Here is a 16,380-nt window from a genome sequence, read left to right as displayed (position 1 = left end):
CAAAAGACCTGTAATCTCGCCTGCTTTCACTGCTTACTAGCTGTGTAACTATGAACAAGCTTCCTAACCTCTCTGAGCCTCAGAGCTATTAGTACTACTGCAATCATATCTGCTTAAACTGCCTAAACTGTCTAGTAGGGCTATTGAGAAGATCGAACTAGTAAATTAGAAATTCTTTAACAAACAATAAAGAGTTAAAACAGTGACAATGGATGTTAAATTTTTTAAGAGGCACTAAATTATATTCAGTCAGAGGGCTCAGAAAATCTGAATGCCTGGTAGCCTAGACACATATACAAAGCAAAACAAAGGAATACTTGATTATTAGCTGAGGCTCTGGCCTCTAGGTGCTGGTTATACATGTGTGTTCATTGAAAAAAAAATTCTTATGATATATGAGCTTTTCTAGACTACACTGTATTTTAATAAAAAGCTTTGAAATAGTCAGGGGACAAAAATAAAGGCACAGTTAGATAATTCCTTTAATCAAATAACCATAAAGTCCTAATCCATCCATCTTAAGAGAAATACATTTCCAATAAAATTTTACTTTTTGTGTTAATAATTAGTTATCAAATAGTATCATCTTTGTGTTATTTTGAATTATATACTACTAATAATTGTAATGATAACCCAGCCTGAGAGAAAAATATTTACATTTCTAGCCTTATAGTAATAGAGAAAAGAAACAAACAAACAAAAACAACAATGCTGCAGAAAAGTGTGGTAGCTAATAAAGATGAAAACTTTTAGATGAGACAAATTCTATGGGGGAAATTAAACTAGTATGCGATCAGGGAAATATTATTGTGAAAGATCTTGATCATACATATTTTTTAAAAGATGGGGTGTATGTATAGCAAATCACTAAGTTATTTATAATTTATATTTTAAAATGTTGGTTTTATTTTTAAATGTCAATATAATATGTCAAAAATTAGATCTTTTATAATTATTTAAATTTAAAATAGAAGAACTTAGATGCCTACTTTAAAAAGTGTGACAGGATACATAATTTTTCAGTTACTTCAGTTGGGGCACAAAAGCAAAAAAAAAAAAAAACACACAGTTATACAAAAAAAATTCAGTACAAAAGAATCTCCCCAAATATTTTCCTTTAAGAACCTATTCCACCTACATGAGTCAGGATGCTTTTGGTTACAAGTGACAGAAACACAGCCAAACTGAATTGTCAATAAGTGAAGGCTCTGAGATTTTATCTGCTTGCAAGCAACAAATTAGCCTGTCAGGTTCATGGATGCTGGAAGAAGACACGACATTCTTGGGTCAGAGACAAAGGACTTTCTTACAGCAATAATAGTAGCCAGAACATTTATGCCATTTCCCTGAGCGCCAGATGCCACAATGCAATGTGAAGAGGGCTACACGGACTGGCCAGTCCCAAACACATTCTGACCCCTAGGTCTTAGATGTGGGGTGTGCCCAAACCAAAATGACACAAAGAATGGAGAACAAACGCTGAGCAAGCAAAACTGTGGTTTCCCCCATACTACTCTCTGACCTCAAGATAACAAATCTCACGTTTCTTCTGTGAAAGTATCATTTATTTTTTACAGGCAGATGTTCATTTTAATAAGGCAAGCGACTTATCCAGTGCTATTTTATAATAAAATCTCTTGAGAAAGAAGTTATTGCGGTGGTGCCACAGAAGTGGTGTAACAGCAATTGCCACCTTACTGTGCTGTGGTCAGCTCAACGGTGGCTCCTCCAAAGACGACCACATCCTAATCCCTGGAACCCATGCGAGTTAGCTTACCTGGCAAAAGGGACACTGCAGATGTGATCAAGTTATGGATCTTGAGATGGGGAGATTATCCTGGATTATCCAGATGAGCCTGGTATAATCACAAGGGTCCTTATAAGAGAGATACAGCAGGAGTCAGACAGAAACACAGGCAACGTGATGACAGGAGCGGGACACAGAAAAAGGGAGTTAAAGATGTTATGCTGCTGGCTTTGAAGAGGTAGAAGGTAAACCATGAGCCAAAGGGGATGCGGCTGGCCTCCGGAAGCTGGAAAAGGCAAGGAAACAGATTCTTCCTTAGAGCCTCCAGAAGGAACCAGTCTTGACTTTAGACCAACAAGACTGATTTCAGATTTCTGGCCTCCAGAAAAGTAAGAACTAAATCTGTGTTCTTTTAAGTCATCAAGTATATAATAATTTATTACAGCAGCCATAGGAAATGAATACTCGTGGCAACATGAAGCAGATGGTCAGTGCCCATGTACTAGTAAACAGAAACAAACACAATGATGGGTTCTTTTGCACAAACGAATTTGCACCCAAAGCTAAGACACCTGATAGTGACGGCTCTTGTTAGATTTCGTTTCTGTTACAAAAATGTTACTGACTTTCATATTAAATATTCTTAATATTTAACACTTTTTAAAACCAAACTCAAGTGGTGACTTGAGGAGACAGTCTGGTGAAAGGGGCTCCTGGCTACTAGCGCATCCGATAAACATTTCTGACTGCCAGGGTGTCCACTTTAATACTCAGCTGGCATGCACCGGCACGGCGGATGCTAAACTATTTCTGCACCCATTGGTAGAAAAAATAGCACTATAAGCAGTCACATAAACTAATAATACAAATACCAGGGTGTGTGTTTATTTCAGAAACCACTCATGCATTGCAATTCCAAGTGATTTCCTGGTTTGGCCTTAGAGTGCAGACTTGAGAATTGCACTGCAGATATCATCTTATATGCTGAATACTTATCATGTGATGAGCAGCTTTATTTATACACACACACACACACACACACACACACACACGTGTCTTTACTTGAAAGTCTATTTAAAGACACACGTGTGTGTGTGTGTGTGTGTGTGTGTGTGTGTGTGTGTAGTTTAGCTGGAGAATAAAGGGGACTTATTTAAATTTTAAAAATTATTTTGGTTTGTTTTTAATTTCTGTTACTATGTTTGTAATATATTTTCCCCTAGTTTTATTGAGATATAATTGGCATGTAACATTGTATTAGTTTAAGGTGTAGAACATAATGATTTGACTGTAATATACTTTTGAATATCAGCCTGCATATATATGATTGGGGCAGGTAGATTGGAAACCAATGAGAGGTAGAGACTTCAAATGTTATATGCTAATAAATTAGTAAAAATAAAAATTATTTTACTTTTATTTAGTCAACTGTATCTAAGCTATACTAGTCTTTACTTGAAAGTCTATTTAAAGACACTTAAAAATGTTCCCATATTCTCTAAAGCTCTTCAAATAAATTCACGAAAGCTCCTGGTTAACAAATAAAAGTTTCACAAAACCTCACAGAAAGTAGGATTTAAATGCACTGTGATTCAAAGTCTTTCCTGGGTACTTTAGAAATTCTCTCAGGTGTAACATAACCCAAGGCGCATTGTTGGATAAGACCTCCCACTCACGATTTCTCACCTCCTGTGACTACTTTTAGTAAAACTGATGCCCGAGACATCTGGGTGACCACATAACAGAGAAAAGAAGAAACCAAAGCTTCCGAACATCTTGAAATTCAGATTCCAAGAATGGTCATAAACGGACCAACGCGTAGCCATGGATGAATCGCTTATCTTGTGCCAACATATCAACTTCGCCACCAGTACGATGGGTGGGAAACCCCTGCTCCTCAAACTGTTCTAGAACGTGCAGAGAATCCAGTGAGGCAGAAGCGGAATCAAACAGAGCCGTGAAAACTCCATTGAAAGGAAGCGCTAGTGAAGATGGCGAAAGTAATTACAAAGGAAGGCCCCCAAGAGGTTGGTGTCTGCCCTCTGCCTTCTCTCATCAAAAATGAAATTTTAGTCCCAAGAATTTAATAAGATGTAAGGGAATGAGTTTCTATTTAACCACGGCCTTCCAGGGTTTCCAGTGCAACGCCCCAGTTCAGCTTTAAATAAAATGCCTGTCCAGAGCCATTTGAGTCAGGAGATGAATAAACTGCCTGGACAGGGTAGCAATCAAGGAGAAAATACACTTTCTCCTTTCTCAGATAGAAACAGCAAGCAAATATGGGGAGTGGAAAGGTTCTGACCTGCGTAAGAAAATTACTAGTTTCTCTCTCATTGCAATCTGCAGGGAAAGAACCAAGTTCTCGTGTTGGCACAGGGCCACTCCAGGATATAAATGTTGAGATGGAGTTTGCCAAACTAGATCAGGCAACGAGGAGGAGGGAAAGTGTGTGTGCGAGAAAGATGAGAAGTCAGGCAAGAGACTGGTGGCTGCCATGTCTCTACCCAGTTCCCGTCACTGCAAAAAATTAGATGGAGAATCCAGTGCCCTGCCCGCTGGGAAACGAATAGGTCTCCTTCTTACAAATCCCGGGCCTTCTGCTGACAGAAGTAAATGGACTTTTCAAAAGGAACACCACCCTGCACCCAGACAAACACGAAGCTCTCAGCCCCTTCACGGCCGAGGAATATGCAGTGTATGCCTATCCTCATTTGTCTGCCTTTTCTTCCCACTGCCCCAAGGCTACAGAGCACCGCCAGGATGCTGAGCACACGGCTGGTTTATGGAGACTGGCCTTGGGGTTATAGCACATTGGCATTTTCGAGTTACAGAGCAGTCACCAACTGCTTGTCCAGGGAATTAGCTTACACTTCAACGCTAAGGCTTTAAGGCAGACCTGAGAAAGCTCCTTCCATCAACATGTGCTTCTGAGAGCCAGAGAGTAACATAAGCAGCAACCTGCATTTGCCTCTGCAAAGCAGGCCACAGCAAGGTCCCTCCCAGAGCCGGCTTGGGGACCACATCCTGCCCAGACCCCTGGACCCAGCTAGGTCCCTTCTACACACACACACACACACACACACACACACACACATATACACACACACATACACACGCCAAACATTCACATTCATCAAGCTGCTTGAAGTAAACTTCAAAAGTAAAAGTTTGGGAAATTTTTTTTAAAGGAAAGATATAGATATAGATATATAAATATTCTTCATTCTCCACTGTATTAATTGAACATTACCCCTCCAACCTCTGCAGCAGAGATGACACTCAATAAAACCGGTTTGTGCGTGACGCATACCAGAACCCCAGGGAGCTGCCAGGCATTTCCATCCCTCGGCTGGTGTTGGACACCCTTATGCACAGCGGGGCTGTGTGCATGGCAGAAGGGAAGGCTCTGGTTTTACAGCCTTGTATCATGAACCTCAGAGAGACCAGGGCAGAGACTTTTACATAAGGTACTAAAATAAGCTTTGTAGCTTAAAGCAAACAAATCCAATTCGGTGAACTGGAGACAGAGAGATACTGACCTTAAGCCATGTCCTTCGGACTAATCATGAGATACTGCTGGGGACATCAGCAAGGCTGGGAAAAGGCTGTCTGAGAATCAGCGAGGCTGTGCCTTCTACCTCCTCAATGACCCTCCAGACACCTGACGGGCATCGCCCTGCTCTTCCGGGACTCACAGAGATGAGATCTGCTACGGAAGCACAGTGCGACCAGCATCTCCCTGTCACTGCAGCAGGTCCAGCCCATCAAGGCTCAGAGGGACAATGGCGGTTACCTCCAGGGTAGGGTCACCTTCCAATTAAACCTGGCAACTAGACACTGAGCATAAACGCTCTCCACCCGCTACAGGCCTCCTCGCTCACTCCACCGCATCTTCCTCAGTGTGTAGAGACGAGTCTCTACACAGAACAACAGATCCTGATCCTGTGGCTGAAGAGAGACAACCGGCGTGTCAAACTCCTGGCTCATTCATCAGCTGTGAGGCGTAGAGTTCGATAATCCCTTATCTGAAAACTTTGAGGCCAGAGGAGTTTCAGAATTCATATATATATATATAAAGCTAATATAACACCCCAGCAGAGTCTGAGGAAGCATCCTAAAAGCTCATTAATACTTTTTTGTACCAAAACATGAATATTCATACTAATTTTCTATCAGGTCAATCAAATTAGTTATAAAAAAAACCCCAAGTTTGCCAGGGTTGGGGGTTTTGGCCCCTTTTGTTCACTTCCTCTAAGAAGTATCTAAACTTAGTCACTCAGGGACAAAGACCCACAGCGGGGACCAGACAGATGATGCAAATGTCAAGACACCAGTAGGCACTCCTGACTCAGGAGGCCATGGGACAGACCAGCTGAGATGGAACCAAGCCGATCTGAAGAATCTCTGACACAGAAAAGAGAGATACGATTCCACAGACCCTCCACATTCAGAGAACCAGTCCCCAGGACTCTGGCACCTGGCTCCAAGGGGACACGATATGTACCCAATCACAGACCACAGTAAGGCCCACACAGCAGCCGCAGACCCGCTATTCCAGAGCCCTGATCACACATGACTGACGTCAGCTCCACGGCAAATCATGCGCTGATCTTTCTGCCTCTGGGAAGCTGAAAGAAGATCTCACAGTTGCTGTCTTTCCACATCTTTAAGTGCCAGCATCCCCAGGTTTCACATCCCACTTTGTTCCCGTCTCACTCTGTGCATGCTCCCTGGCTAACTGCATCCACTTCCATGGCCTCATCTAACACCTCCATGACCTTGACTCCACATTGCAAGCATTTAGTCCCACCTTCCCCGCCGCTCCAGCTGGTTGCCTCATGGACCCTTTCCTCCTGTGCCACAGCCTACTAATACCTGTGTACTTTCCCACGTCTCCTTGCCTGGCACTTAGGTTGGTCATGTGACTGGTTCTGACCAATGCAATGTGGGCAGAAATGCCACATATCACTTCTGTTGGGGGCATTTGGTCCTGTCTCTAACCCCGCGTCTCTTCCCCTCCATGATGCCAGGACAAGGCAGTGGAGAATCAAAACAGAAACATTCTAAGTCCTGGAGTCACTGCTTAGAAAAAGGCACTGGCCACGAATTGACTTGTGAGAAGAACAAACTTGTTAAGGGGAAAAATTACTGGGAGTTTGGAATTACCTGACAGCAGCGAGTGTTACTGACCCCACACACCTGCTTTCTCAACCTGGCAAGTTCCTACCTTATTGTGCTCAAAACTCCAATTCAAATGCCACCTCTTCTGTGAAGTCCAGCTTCCACAGGAAGGTCGGCCACGCCGTCCCGTGACCTCTAGCAGTTTACTCTCGCATGTGGCACAGCAATTACCCGAATCTATTGACAGATTCCTGTTTGCACGTTTGGGGCCTACGTTTGTGTGTGCTTCTTTTTCCATCCATGTGGCCTCAGTGCCTTCAAGTAGCAAACACCCGATATGTCTGATTTACTGAAGCAAAGATCAGAGCCTTCTCGCTCACGGGACCAGCAAACCCCAAGTCAGCGTTTCCCTGAGCCATGGCGTTCTCGGCATTGTGGTAAGAGGCAAGATACGTAAGATGCTGTCGCCCGCCTCTAGGAGAGATTTTTATCTTCAGATCCTCTGCACCCCATTATCTCCCATCCTTATTAAAGGAAAGCTTCCACTTAAAAAAGTACATGGTCTTTTCAGGAACGATCAGCTAAGACATTTCTCAGAAAGCAAGACCAAAGAGAGGTCTTGCAGCGATGAGATGAAAGCAGAACGGGGCTGTCTCTCGGCCCCTTCGAGCCCGGCCCGCCCCGCCTGCCACCGTTTGGATTTGTGACCTGGCATTCTGGGATCACGCGGCTGTGTTGGGGTTATTTCTGATGTGAAAAGAGCTGCAGCGAAAGCATCACTGGCCTAGGAACCCAGATGTGGAGAGGACAGCCTAGCCGGGCAGAGTCACGTCATCACTGCTTGGCAAAGCTTCCCGAACCGACAGCACAAAACCCTGCCCGTGGTCAGAGAACCTTTGCTTTTAACGCAGAGGGAACTGGCTAGAGTAACGCATACGATCAGTCGTTTCCTTTCTTCCTATTCTCTTAAGGATGTGACATAACTCTTAGTTCCAGCCCCAGGGAAACGGTGACCTTAAATAAATGGTGTTCAATTATTAATGCAATGTTTCCACAATAATTCCCACAGATGAGCATTATGCCTGCTGCAGGTGTGGCTTTGCTGTGAACACAGAGATGAGCCACTTAATGTACATTAAACAGAAGGTCATCTGCTAGTGCTGGCATCCCAGTATTCAGACAAAAACATTCCTAACAAAGAGCCGTGGCAAACGCAGGTGCCACACCCCCAGCTGCAGGAGAGCACAATGGGGCTCCCAGGACATAATCCCGGTAGGCCTTTCAGAATGGTAAATGTTAGACTTTGCGGTGCACTGAAGGCTGGGGTCCACGGACAGTAGGGAAAATTAATAAAAGTGAAAGAATTGGAGAGGTAAGTTAGAACGAATGGGAGAGTTTGGGAGACTTGAGATAGTATATTTTGATGTTAAGTGTCACATGTCATAGAGAAGAGGTACATCCAAATAGGGGACACTTAAAGTCACAGCTAAATATAGAGAATTGTTCCTGGCTGGTATTTAGAGATCACATACCATGAACAGAACAATGCATGCCCTCTCCAGTCCCATTCAAGTCCCAATGTGGAAAGCGAGAAATTGACTGAAAACAGCACTGCCTGGCACCTTACCTTGTATGAAGATCCTGTTCCAGTAGATCTTCCCGACTTGATTGCCCCCGAGGAACACCAGGTTGGACAAGATCAGCATGGAGGTGGAACAAGATGCTAGGGCGGCGTGGCATCGACGGCGAGCTTGTGGGGAGAGGAACCGGACCTGTGGGGCCAAAGGCAAGAAAGCATCTCATCTCAAGGCTAAAAATGAGACTGAGAGTCATGCGGCCCTCCTCGGCCATGGCCCAGGATGCCTCCCCGCACAGCCTGAACTGGGTGGTTGTTTAAACAGATCTCACAACTTCTATTCCTGCAACATGCTAATTCTGGTCCAAGAAAGAAGTGACGCACTCTGAGTTGTTACTTCCTGTGACCAAAACGGGCTTCTCTTGGACATGGGTAACATGAGTACTGAAGCGCACATCTCTGCATGCAAATCTACAGGTACGAGAACATTTTACACTGCTTTCTATGATAACAAGCACAGCTCTGTGTAATGAGCTCAAGATCAGGGTGATCTTCTGGGCCAGTTTACTTGACCCTGGGGAGCCATTCCATAACTTTGACTCACTATTAGGCGGAGTCTCATTAACAGGGTGCAGAAGAATCAGTACAAGCCGACTCCATTCCTAGAATCAGAGATCGGGGCACATGCCCCATTGACAGTGAGCTTGCAGCCGCATCAGAGAATGGCGGCTTATTACAGCATCTGAAATGGGCAGGAACTGGAGCGGTGCTTTCCAGCGTTGATGATAAAGAATTCTGCTCATTCATCTGTGCTTTTCATTGCACTTTCTCCTTCCCTTTTAATATCTTCTCGAGGATTTCATAAAGTCGTCAAAGCCTTTACTGCTCAGCACTGACTGTTCTCATGGCCCTCCCGAGCAAGGTCACAGTGCTGTGTCTAGAGTATGTGAGCGCCATGACGGTCACAGGGACTGTCCTTTGGGACTAGATATTCAGAATGAGAAGCAGGTACAACGCAACAGCCAGACACAAGGCTCCAGGTTTTCTGACAAATACCTCAGCCTCATCCAAAGACAGAAAAGCGAGGGAGTAAAGGGTCTAGAGACAGTTCTTGAAACCTGCACATCCTGACTTCAGCTGTGCTTTAATTACAACTAAGAATTCTGAATTGCCTGAATTCATGGCAGGCAAAAAGGACTAAGCCAGAGAGAAATTCTCCAGCAGGGGATCCTGCTGTGAATCGTCTGTGGCCATTCTGTAAGCCCTGGTCAGTGCCCTCTGAAAATCCAGAGAAATGAGTTCCTGACCCGCTCCCCTTTCCTCTCCTGCCAGTCCCAGCATCTGCTCTGCATGCTCAGATATAGCTGCTACCACGTATCTGCCCTCCAGCATCACACTGGAGCGTGGCTTTACTGCCACCGTGTATGAGAGTGTGGCCTTCTCATGGATAAGCTGTGCAGTAGGCACTGACTGAGTTATCTGCCTGGACGTGACTGTTGTGGAAAGCTCTCCAGTGATGCCGGCATGTTCCTGGTTAGAGGCCACCAAAGAAGATGACCTCTAGTCTCTCCCCTGCTCTAAGAGGCCACAAGCATGTACAGGGGATAATGTCAAACAAACCCAGAATAAGGGACAACTGCACAGTATAAAAACTGATACTGAGGGAGAAATGAGGACAAAGAAGGTTTGTACCTCAATGCTCTCCTCCTCTGAGAATAAGGAGACAGAAATCTACCAGTTTCTGCATTTTAGAGCAGAGGAAGGTCTTTTCTGGGTATGATTGACTCAATTAGCTATAACTGGGGAGGCGGAATGAGAGGAAGCAGAGAGATAGGGAGAGAAATCTAAAATAAATCAAGAAAATATGAATTATGTTAATTGACATAAATGTGTCCAAATAATTCTCTCCAGGTACAGGGACTATGACAACGCATTTGATTTCTAAGGGACCCAATGAGTCAGACACTCTGCCACTTCTGTTCTAACCCCATCAGTCTCCCCCAACCTTATACGCTGTTTGGGGAATTCAAAGGCCCCAGGTGATCTTTTATTAATGTGAATCCCAGAGAGTGCACATAGCTCGGTTACCTCCAAGTGGTTCTCCTTTTATGGGAAATCATCACAATTATTAAATAATCAACAGAGATGCTGAGAGAGGAAAACGCTCTTAGGGTTGCTAAGCAGGGCTGTGGTGCTCGGTTACCTGGTACAGGGCAAGGACGGGCTCTAGAAGGAGGCAGAGCTGAGGGGCACGGGGCAGAGCAAGGGAGGAGGCGAGGGGAGAGAGGGTGCTGGAGGCACAGGGCTCCTCTCAGCACCTGAGGCCCCGATTCCTGCGAATCTTCCCTGTATTCTCCGATTACCCCAGGATTCCTCTCGGCTACCTAAGTCCATAAATTCCTATTTCTGCTAAGGGAGGGAAAAAAAGTCAAAATAATAGCAAATACAAAGGAGCCACTGCTCCCAGAGACAGGAAGGAGGGCATCTAAAATCTGAAATGACTGAAGACAATTCGATTTTTAGAAATAGTTAATTTTTTTTTGTTTTTAAAAAAGCAAGAATGTTAAAGGCATGGGCTGTTGGAATCAATAAGCTAGAAAGACTTAAAGAAGAGATCAAGATGATCATAAGCGATTCTCCATTATCCCCCAGGGTGAGTGGGTGGGAGACAAAATAGATGACAAAGAAAATCCAAAAACCTGATTTTAATTAACAGCTCCACCCTCTGAACTGACAAAATTAGCCTTGCCGATAAGTAGCAAACTTGACAGAGCCCTGCTTCTCTTCGTTGTGAGTCAGTGGGAGAGGAGAATTGTGGGCCCCGAGGAAGGAAGAAGAGGGCCTGTCTGGATAGCCCACGGAAGGGTAATAATTAACAGCAAAGGGGATGTTAAGTCTCAGCTGCAACCATCTCTCCTCTTCAGATTCCCCAGAAATACTGCAGAAGGAGATGGCTTCGACATTGGGGATTTCTTTCTCTCATCTTGGAACCATCTGGCTTCAGTCATTGGTTTACAGGAACTCTAGAGGAGATCTCCATACTTAGGGGATCCCAGGAGGAAAAATGCCATGTGGGCGAGGCAGGAAGGATATATTCCCTCGGCCCAGCCAGCAACGTCAATAAATATGACTTTCTGAATCTCTAGAGCCATAGGGCCAAAGTTCCCACTTTAAACTCTTTGCTTCTCTTATATTCTCTTCTCTGAAGTTCTACAGCAATTGTCGTCATCACTCTTGTGGTCCTTCACATCTAGGATGCTGGCTGTCCACGTGCAAAGGACCAAGCCTTATTTGTTAGTCACCATCCTCATGGTGTAGGTGCTTGAAACCTCTCTTGGTAGGAGAACTAGTATTGAGGAATTATAAAATAAATGGGGAAATAGATCAGTGTACAGCAAAGGGTCATTGGGTATGAAAATAAGAATTGGCAACTTGGTTGGATAAGGCAATGATGATAAACAGAATTTGGTTTTCATTAACACGAATATATCAAGATAAAAAGCAGCTCTGGTCTGGTCATGCTCTCTCCCCAGAACACAGATGAGTCTGTGACAATCCAATCTCCTGGTCGCAAAAAGCTGGAGTAGCACTGCCCCCAGGGGCATTTAGAAACTCACTGGGCATGTTTGGTTGTCCTAAGGACAACACGATGGCCAAGAGGCGACTGTGGATTCTGATGGGCAGGGGCCAGGGGTGATAAACGTACTGTAGTGTGCCTGTCCTGCCTGAAATGTCAACAGCGCCCTCTGGAGAGAGGGTGAAATGTTTTCTTCCACATTCATTCTAGAGCTGACTTCCCTCTCGGTCCCTGGGGGCACAGAACACCCCTTCCTCTCTCATTAGGAAGGAAGACAAAACCATTCCCCCTTTTCCCTGGGGCCCAGAAAAAATGCATCTCGGGGTAGGAAAAGGGTTCCTGACAGGCCCTAGTGCTCAGCCCCTCCCACCCCCACCCCTCACCGCCTGGCATCAAATTTGAGAGAGGAGGAATCTCCTGTGCCACCAGCCATGTTCAGGCGAGCTGTACCACTGGGTCCGAGCCCCTCACCCCACACCCCTGAAACCCAGAGGAGAAAGAACAAGAGATGGAGTAGGTTAGAGAGCATCGCTGTCCCCATACGGGGTGACCAGTTCCCCAGCGTGGACTCTGACCTATGCGACAGGTTGGGACAGTTCCTCTCCATGCTAATGTCGCTACAACCCCTTCTTCAGGCCCAAGAGCAGGTACTGGATTTTGGACCTGGATACAGCAAGCCCCTCAGAACATCCGGGAATACGGGCAGACCTCTGAGTTCCCTGTGTGAGCACACTGTCTCTGAAGGAAGAAACAAGAGGCGGGTGTGGGAATGTTATAATGACAGCTAGCAGTGGCTTTAAACTTCCCTCTGAGACACCGATTCCAGAGGTGAGGCATGTAACCCAAACGAAGCAAACTTTAGGGTTGAACTAAACTTCCGTCAAACTCATTTGAATTTCTTTCTGTGACGGGTACACGGCTCATGTCCACAGCTCATATGTGTTTATTCATATCTCCATGGCAACCCCTCTATCTTTTCCAGTCAACATCCTGTCCCTGGAAATCACAGGACTGGCTGGGGCAAATAAGCTGGGGGGGAGGGGGTGTCTGCGGAATCTGGGTCATAAGTGACACTCAGCAGGGCCCGGGGATGGAAGGCAGATGGTGGGGCCGCTGCCTGCTATGCTCGAGGGCCCCACACTTGTCCACGGAGGGGCTGAGCTGGGAGGAGGGGATGGGCTGAGCATCTGGGGGAGCAGATGGGCCAGAGAAATGGCTGCTGAAGACGGTGACAAAGGCTTGGCAAGTGGGACCTGATGCTGTTTATTTTTAAGTGGGGGAGAAGCTAAAAAAAGAAACTGGGTGGGTTTGAGCAGCTGGACACAGTTCCTACAAATAATCACTGAAGTTTTTCATTTTCTAATAAAAATGCTTACCAGAGGATAAGAGAGGACGAGCATGAAAATGGCGAGGGGGGCCCTGGAGGGGAGATTACCCCACAGGCCGTGAAGAACAGACCAACGACAACAAAAGAAACAACTCTAGCTCTTGTGAAAGAGAAGGCTGGCCAGAGTGAAACATTCAGGATCACAAAGACTCAAACTCCAAAGTCATTCTGGGGCCCCCGTCCCATCTCTGCACCAACCAGCCAGGCCACTGCTTCCCTTGGTTCCTTTCTCGAGGCACTTCGGTAATTTCCGCTGAGAAGTCTGTGTTTCCCCAGTTACCCATCACCCTCGTGTTCCTACCAGCATCTCTTGAAGGATGAGGAGGCTTATTCTTGACTCTGCCTCACCCAAGACCCCGTGTGTGCTCGATAATTACCCTGTCTCTCTCTTTGCACTAAGTAAGTTACAGAATCACCTGACTTTTTAAATGTCCCATCCTATCCTGTATCCAAGACAAATAAATATGTAAAGACACTCAGAAAGCAAGGCTTCCTTCCTTCTTGTAATTGTACGAAGCTTCAAAACTATCTGGTCAACGAAGCTAAATTTTCCAAACTCTAATTGCTACTGAGATCTAAGCAATGCATGCTCCTGAGAGAGAAGCAAGCACCTACAGTGATGGAGGCAGAGCCAGTTTTGCTTAAATGGGCAAGTCACCTGCTCCATACTTTAGATGTCCAGCTTAGTTAAAAACAGCAGAGGCTGATGTGTGGACAGGAAGCCACTGTCAAGACAGAATATGGAGACAATGACTTCCTACAGGCAACGGTGTCAGACAAGGGTGCGTTTTATTTCTCTATTTGTTTAATCTGTATGCAGAACATATCATATGAAAAAACTGAGCTAGACTTAAAGGAGGAGTAAAAACTGATGGAAGAAATATCAATAACTTATGATATACAGATGACACCAACTTACTAACAGAAAGTAGTACTTAAAACAGTTACAATCAAATAGATCAATGCAACAGAATAGAGCCCCAAAATGAATCCAGGTATATTTGGATATTTACTGTATATCAAAGGTGATCTATCACACTGGGGAAAGTATGGATCACGGAGTAAAACAATTTTAAAATGTAAAAACCATTCTCAGTTCTAAGCCATACAAAAACAGGCAATAGACCAGACTTGGCCCATGGGCCATAGTTCGCCAACTCCTGCTCTATTCTATTTTTGGTATCTGCCCTAAAGGAACATTTAGACACATCCACAAGGAAGCCCGAATAGGCATCTTTCACTACAGCTGCATTTGGAGAAGAAAAAATTAGAAACGACCCAAATTTCCAACAATAGAGGGATGGCTAAGCAAATTATGATATATCTATATCATGTCCAATTATGCAGATCTATATAGACTACTATAGAAACATTTTCAAAACATACGATGAGGCAGAAAGTGCGAATTTTAGAACATTTAGAACATATCCGAAAACACACACACATCAAGTAGCATGATATGGAAGGCCAGACTCCCATCTGATAACAGTGTTTGCCTCTCGTGGGAGGACAGTGAGAAAGGTGTGTTTGTTTTGGGGGGGATAGATGTCTTATGGGACTTCAGTCTTATCTGTATTTTTTTTAAGAGCATATGGTCAAGAATGACCTCATCAATTAAAAAAATAATAAAATAATAGACAAAGGAAATCTAGGAATCTTTCCACTAAATGGCCTTAGACCCTAGACACCTCCCCTGAGCATAAAGAGTCAAGGCACATGGGTGGGAAGATGGAAGCCAGATGACTATCACGTCCAAGATATGGCTGCTCATGGTACCGGGGTCTCCCTCTCCGGGCAGCACTGAGGTCCCCTGGGACTATTAAATAAACCTAGGATGTGACAGCCATGGCCTCAGCTATATGCTGTTCAAAAATAAAAACAATAGCTTAGGGTGAAGCCTGCTTTTTGAGAAAATTTGATATTTAAAAATCTATAACTGAGAAACCAGGTACAGCATTGCAAAAGAATTCGCCAAATGATAGTACAGAAAATTTGTCTAGTGACATCCAGTTAAACATAATAGATGAGATATCTCTGCTAGCTTCACAAAACCCATTAAAATATAAGTAGACATTTGAAATTGTAGAAATCCAGATAAGGAATAGAAAAAAAGTGAATAGCAGGTGAGCAAAGTTAATCCATTTTTGTAAGATAGAAAGCAGATGAAGGAATTAGCAGAGCTGAGATACCTGAATACTAGATGCCAGAGAGAAGAAAGTCATTCATACACCAGATCCCCAGAAGGTCCAGCCATTAGAAGCACCATATACCACAGCTGGCAACAGTAAACCATATAGGAAAAAAAATAGGGAGGTTGGTTAAAAATCCAAGTAATGAGCATATAGACCCCAGGTTTCCCTTTTTCTCCACCATTATGATAAAGATTTTTTGTGGGTTTTTTTTGTCCATGAACAAACTGCATCAGAGAGACTTTAAACTCAGAGAAAACAGGTACAGTGACATTTCAGAATATCGAAAGTATCTGTATTAAGCTCGTAGAGAAAAAAACCGATTACATACAAAGAATCGAGAATCGAAATGTCATCTCTCAACGGCAATGTCATTTCACTTTAGTTTTAAAGCTAAAAACTAAAAGACAAATAATATTTTCGAAATTTTTAGGAGAAATTACTTTTCAACCTAAAAGTCAGTGCTCCGCTAAGCAATCAAAGGTAAGGGTAGAATAAAGACGGTTTTGAAACTACGAGGTCTCGAAATAAAAAAACAAAAAGAAAGTATCACCATGGTCCTTTTCTAAGGAAGCTACTAAAGGATGTGCTCCACCAAATCAAAGGCAAGAGGAAAAAAAACAAGGAGATCTGGTGCCCAAGACACAGGGATTCAGCATAGGAGAGAGAAGAAAGGAAGGGTCAGGATAACAGCGGTGCAGCAGATTGAAAGAGAAATGAACCAGATGGGAAAGGAGGATGAGAAGGCTCCAAGAGATGTTCCAGAAAAGAAAAGAGCTTACA

The 16,380-nt window shown here is 44.3% G+C and overlaps 1 protein-coding gene across 2 annotated transcripts in view; it reads right to left on the bottom strand.

The window, feature by feature from the left end:
* HHAT (hedgehog acyltransferase) overlaps window positions 1-16,380 on the bottom strand; it is a 243,721-nt gene that overhangs the window by 36,104 nt on the left and 191,237 nt on the right. The window contains exon 12 of one of the 2 annotated variants that reach the window (XM_011372461.2): window positions 8,496-8,640. In XM_011372461.2, coding sequence (XP_011370763.1) covers window positions 8,496-8,640 — 145 coding nt within the window. Of the gene's footprint in view, window positions 1-8,495; window positions 8,641-16,380 lie in introns of those variants that run through there. The other variant, XR_896593.2, reaches the window with a different exon arrangement.

The sequence above is a fragment of the Pteropus vampyrus genome, unplaced genomic scaffold (assembly GCF_000151845.1).
Source record: "Pteropus vampyrus isolate Shadow unplaced genomic scaffold, Pvam_2.0 Scaffold207, whole genome shotgun sequence".
Taxonomy (NCBI): Eukaryota; Metazoa; Chordata; class Mammalia; order Chiroptera; family Pteropodidae; genus Pteropus; species Pteropus vampyrus.
The sequence above is the reverse complement of the archived record's forward strand: the minus strand, read 5'-3'. Positions and strand labels throughout refer to the sequence as shown.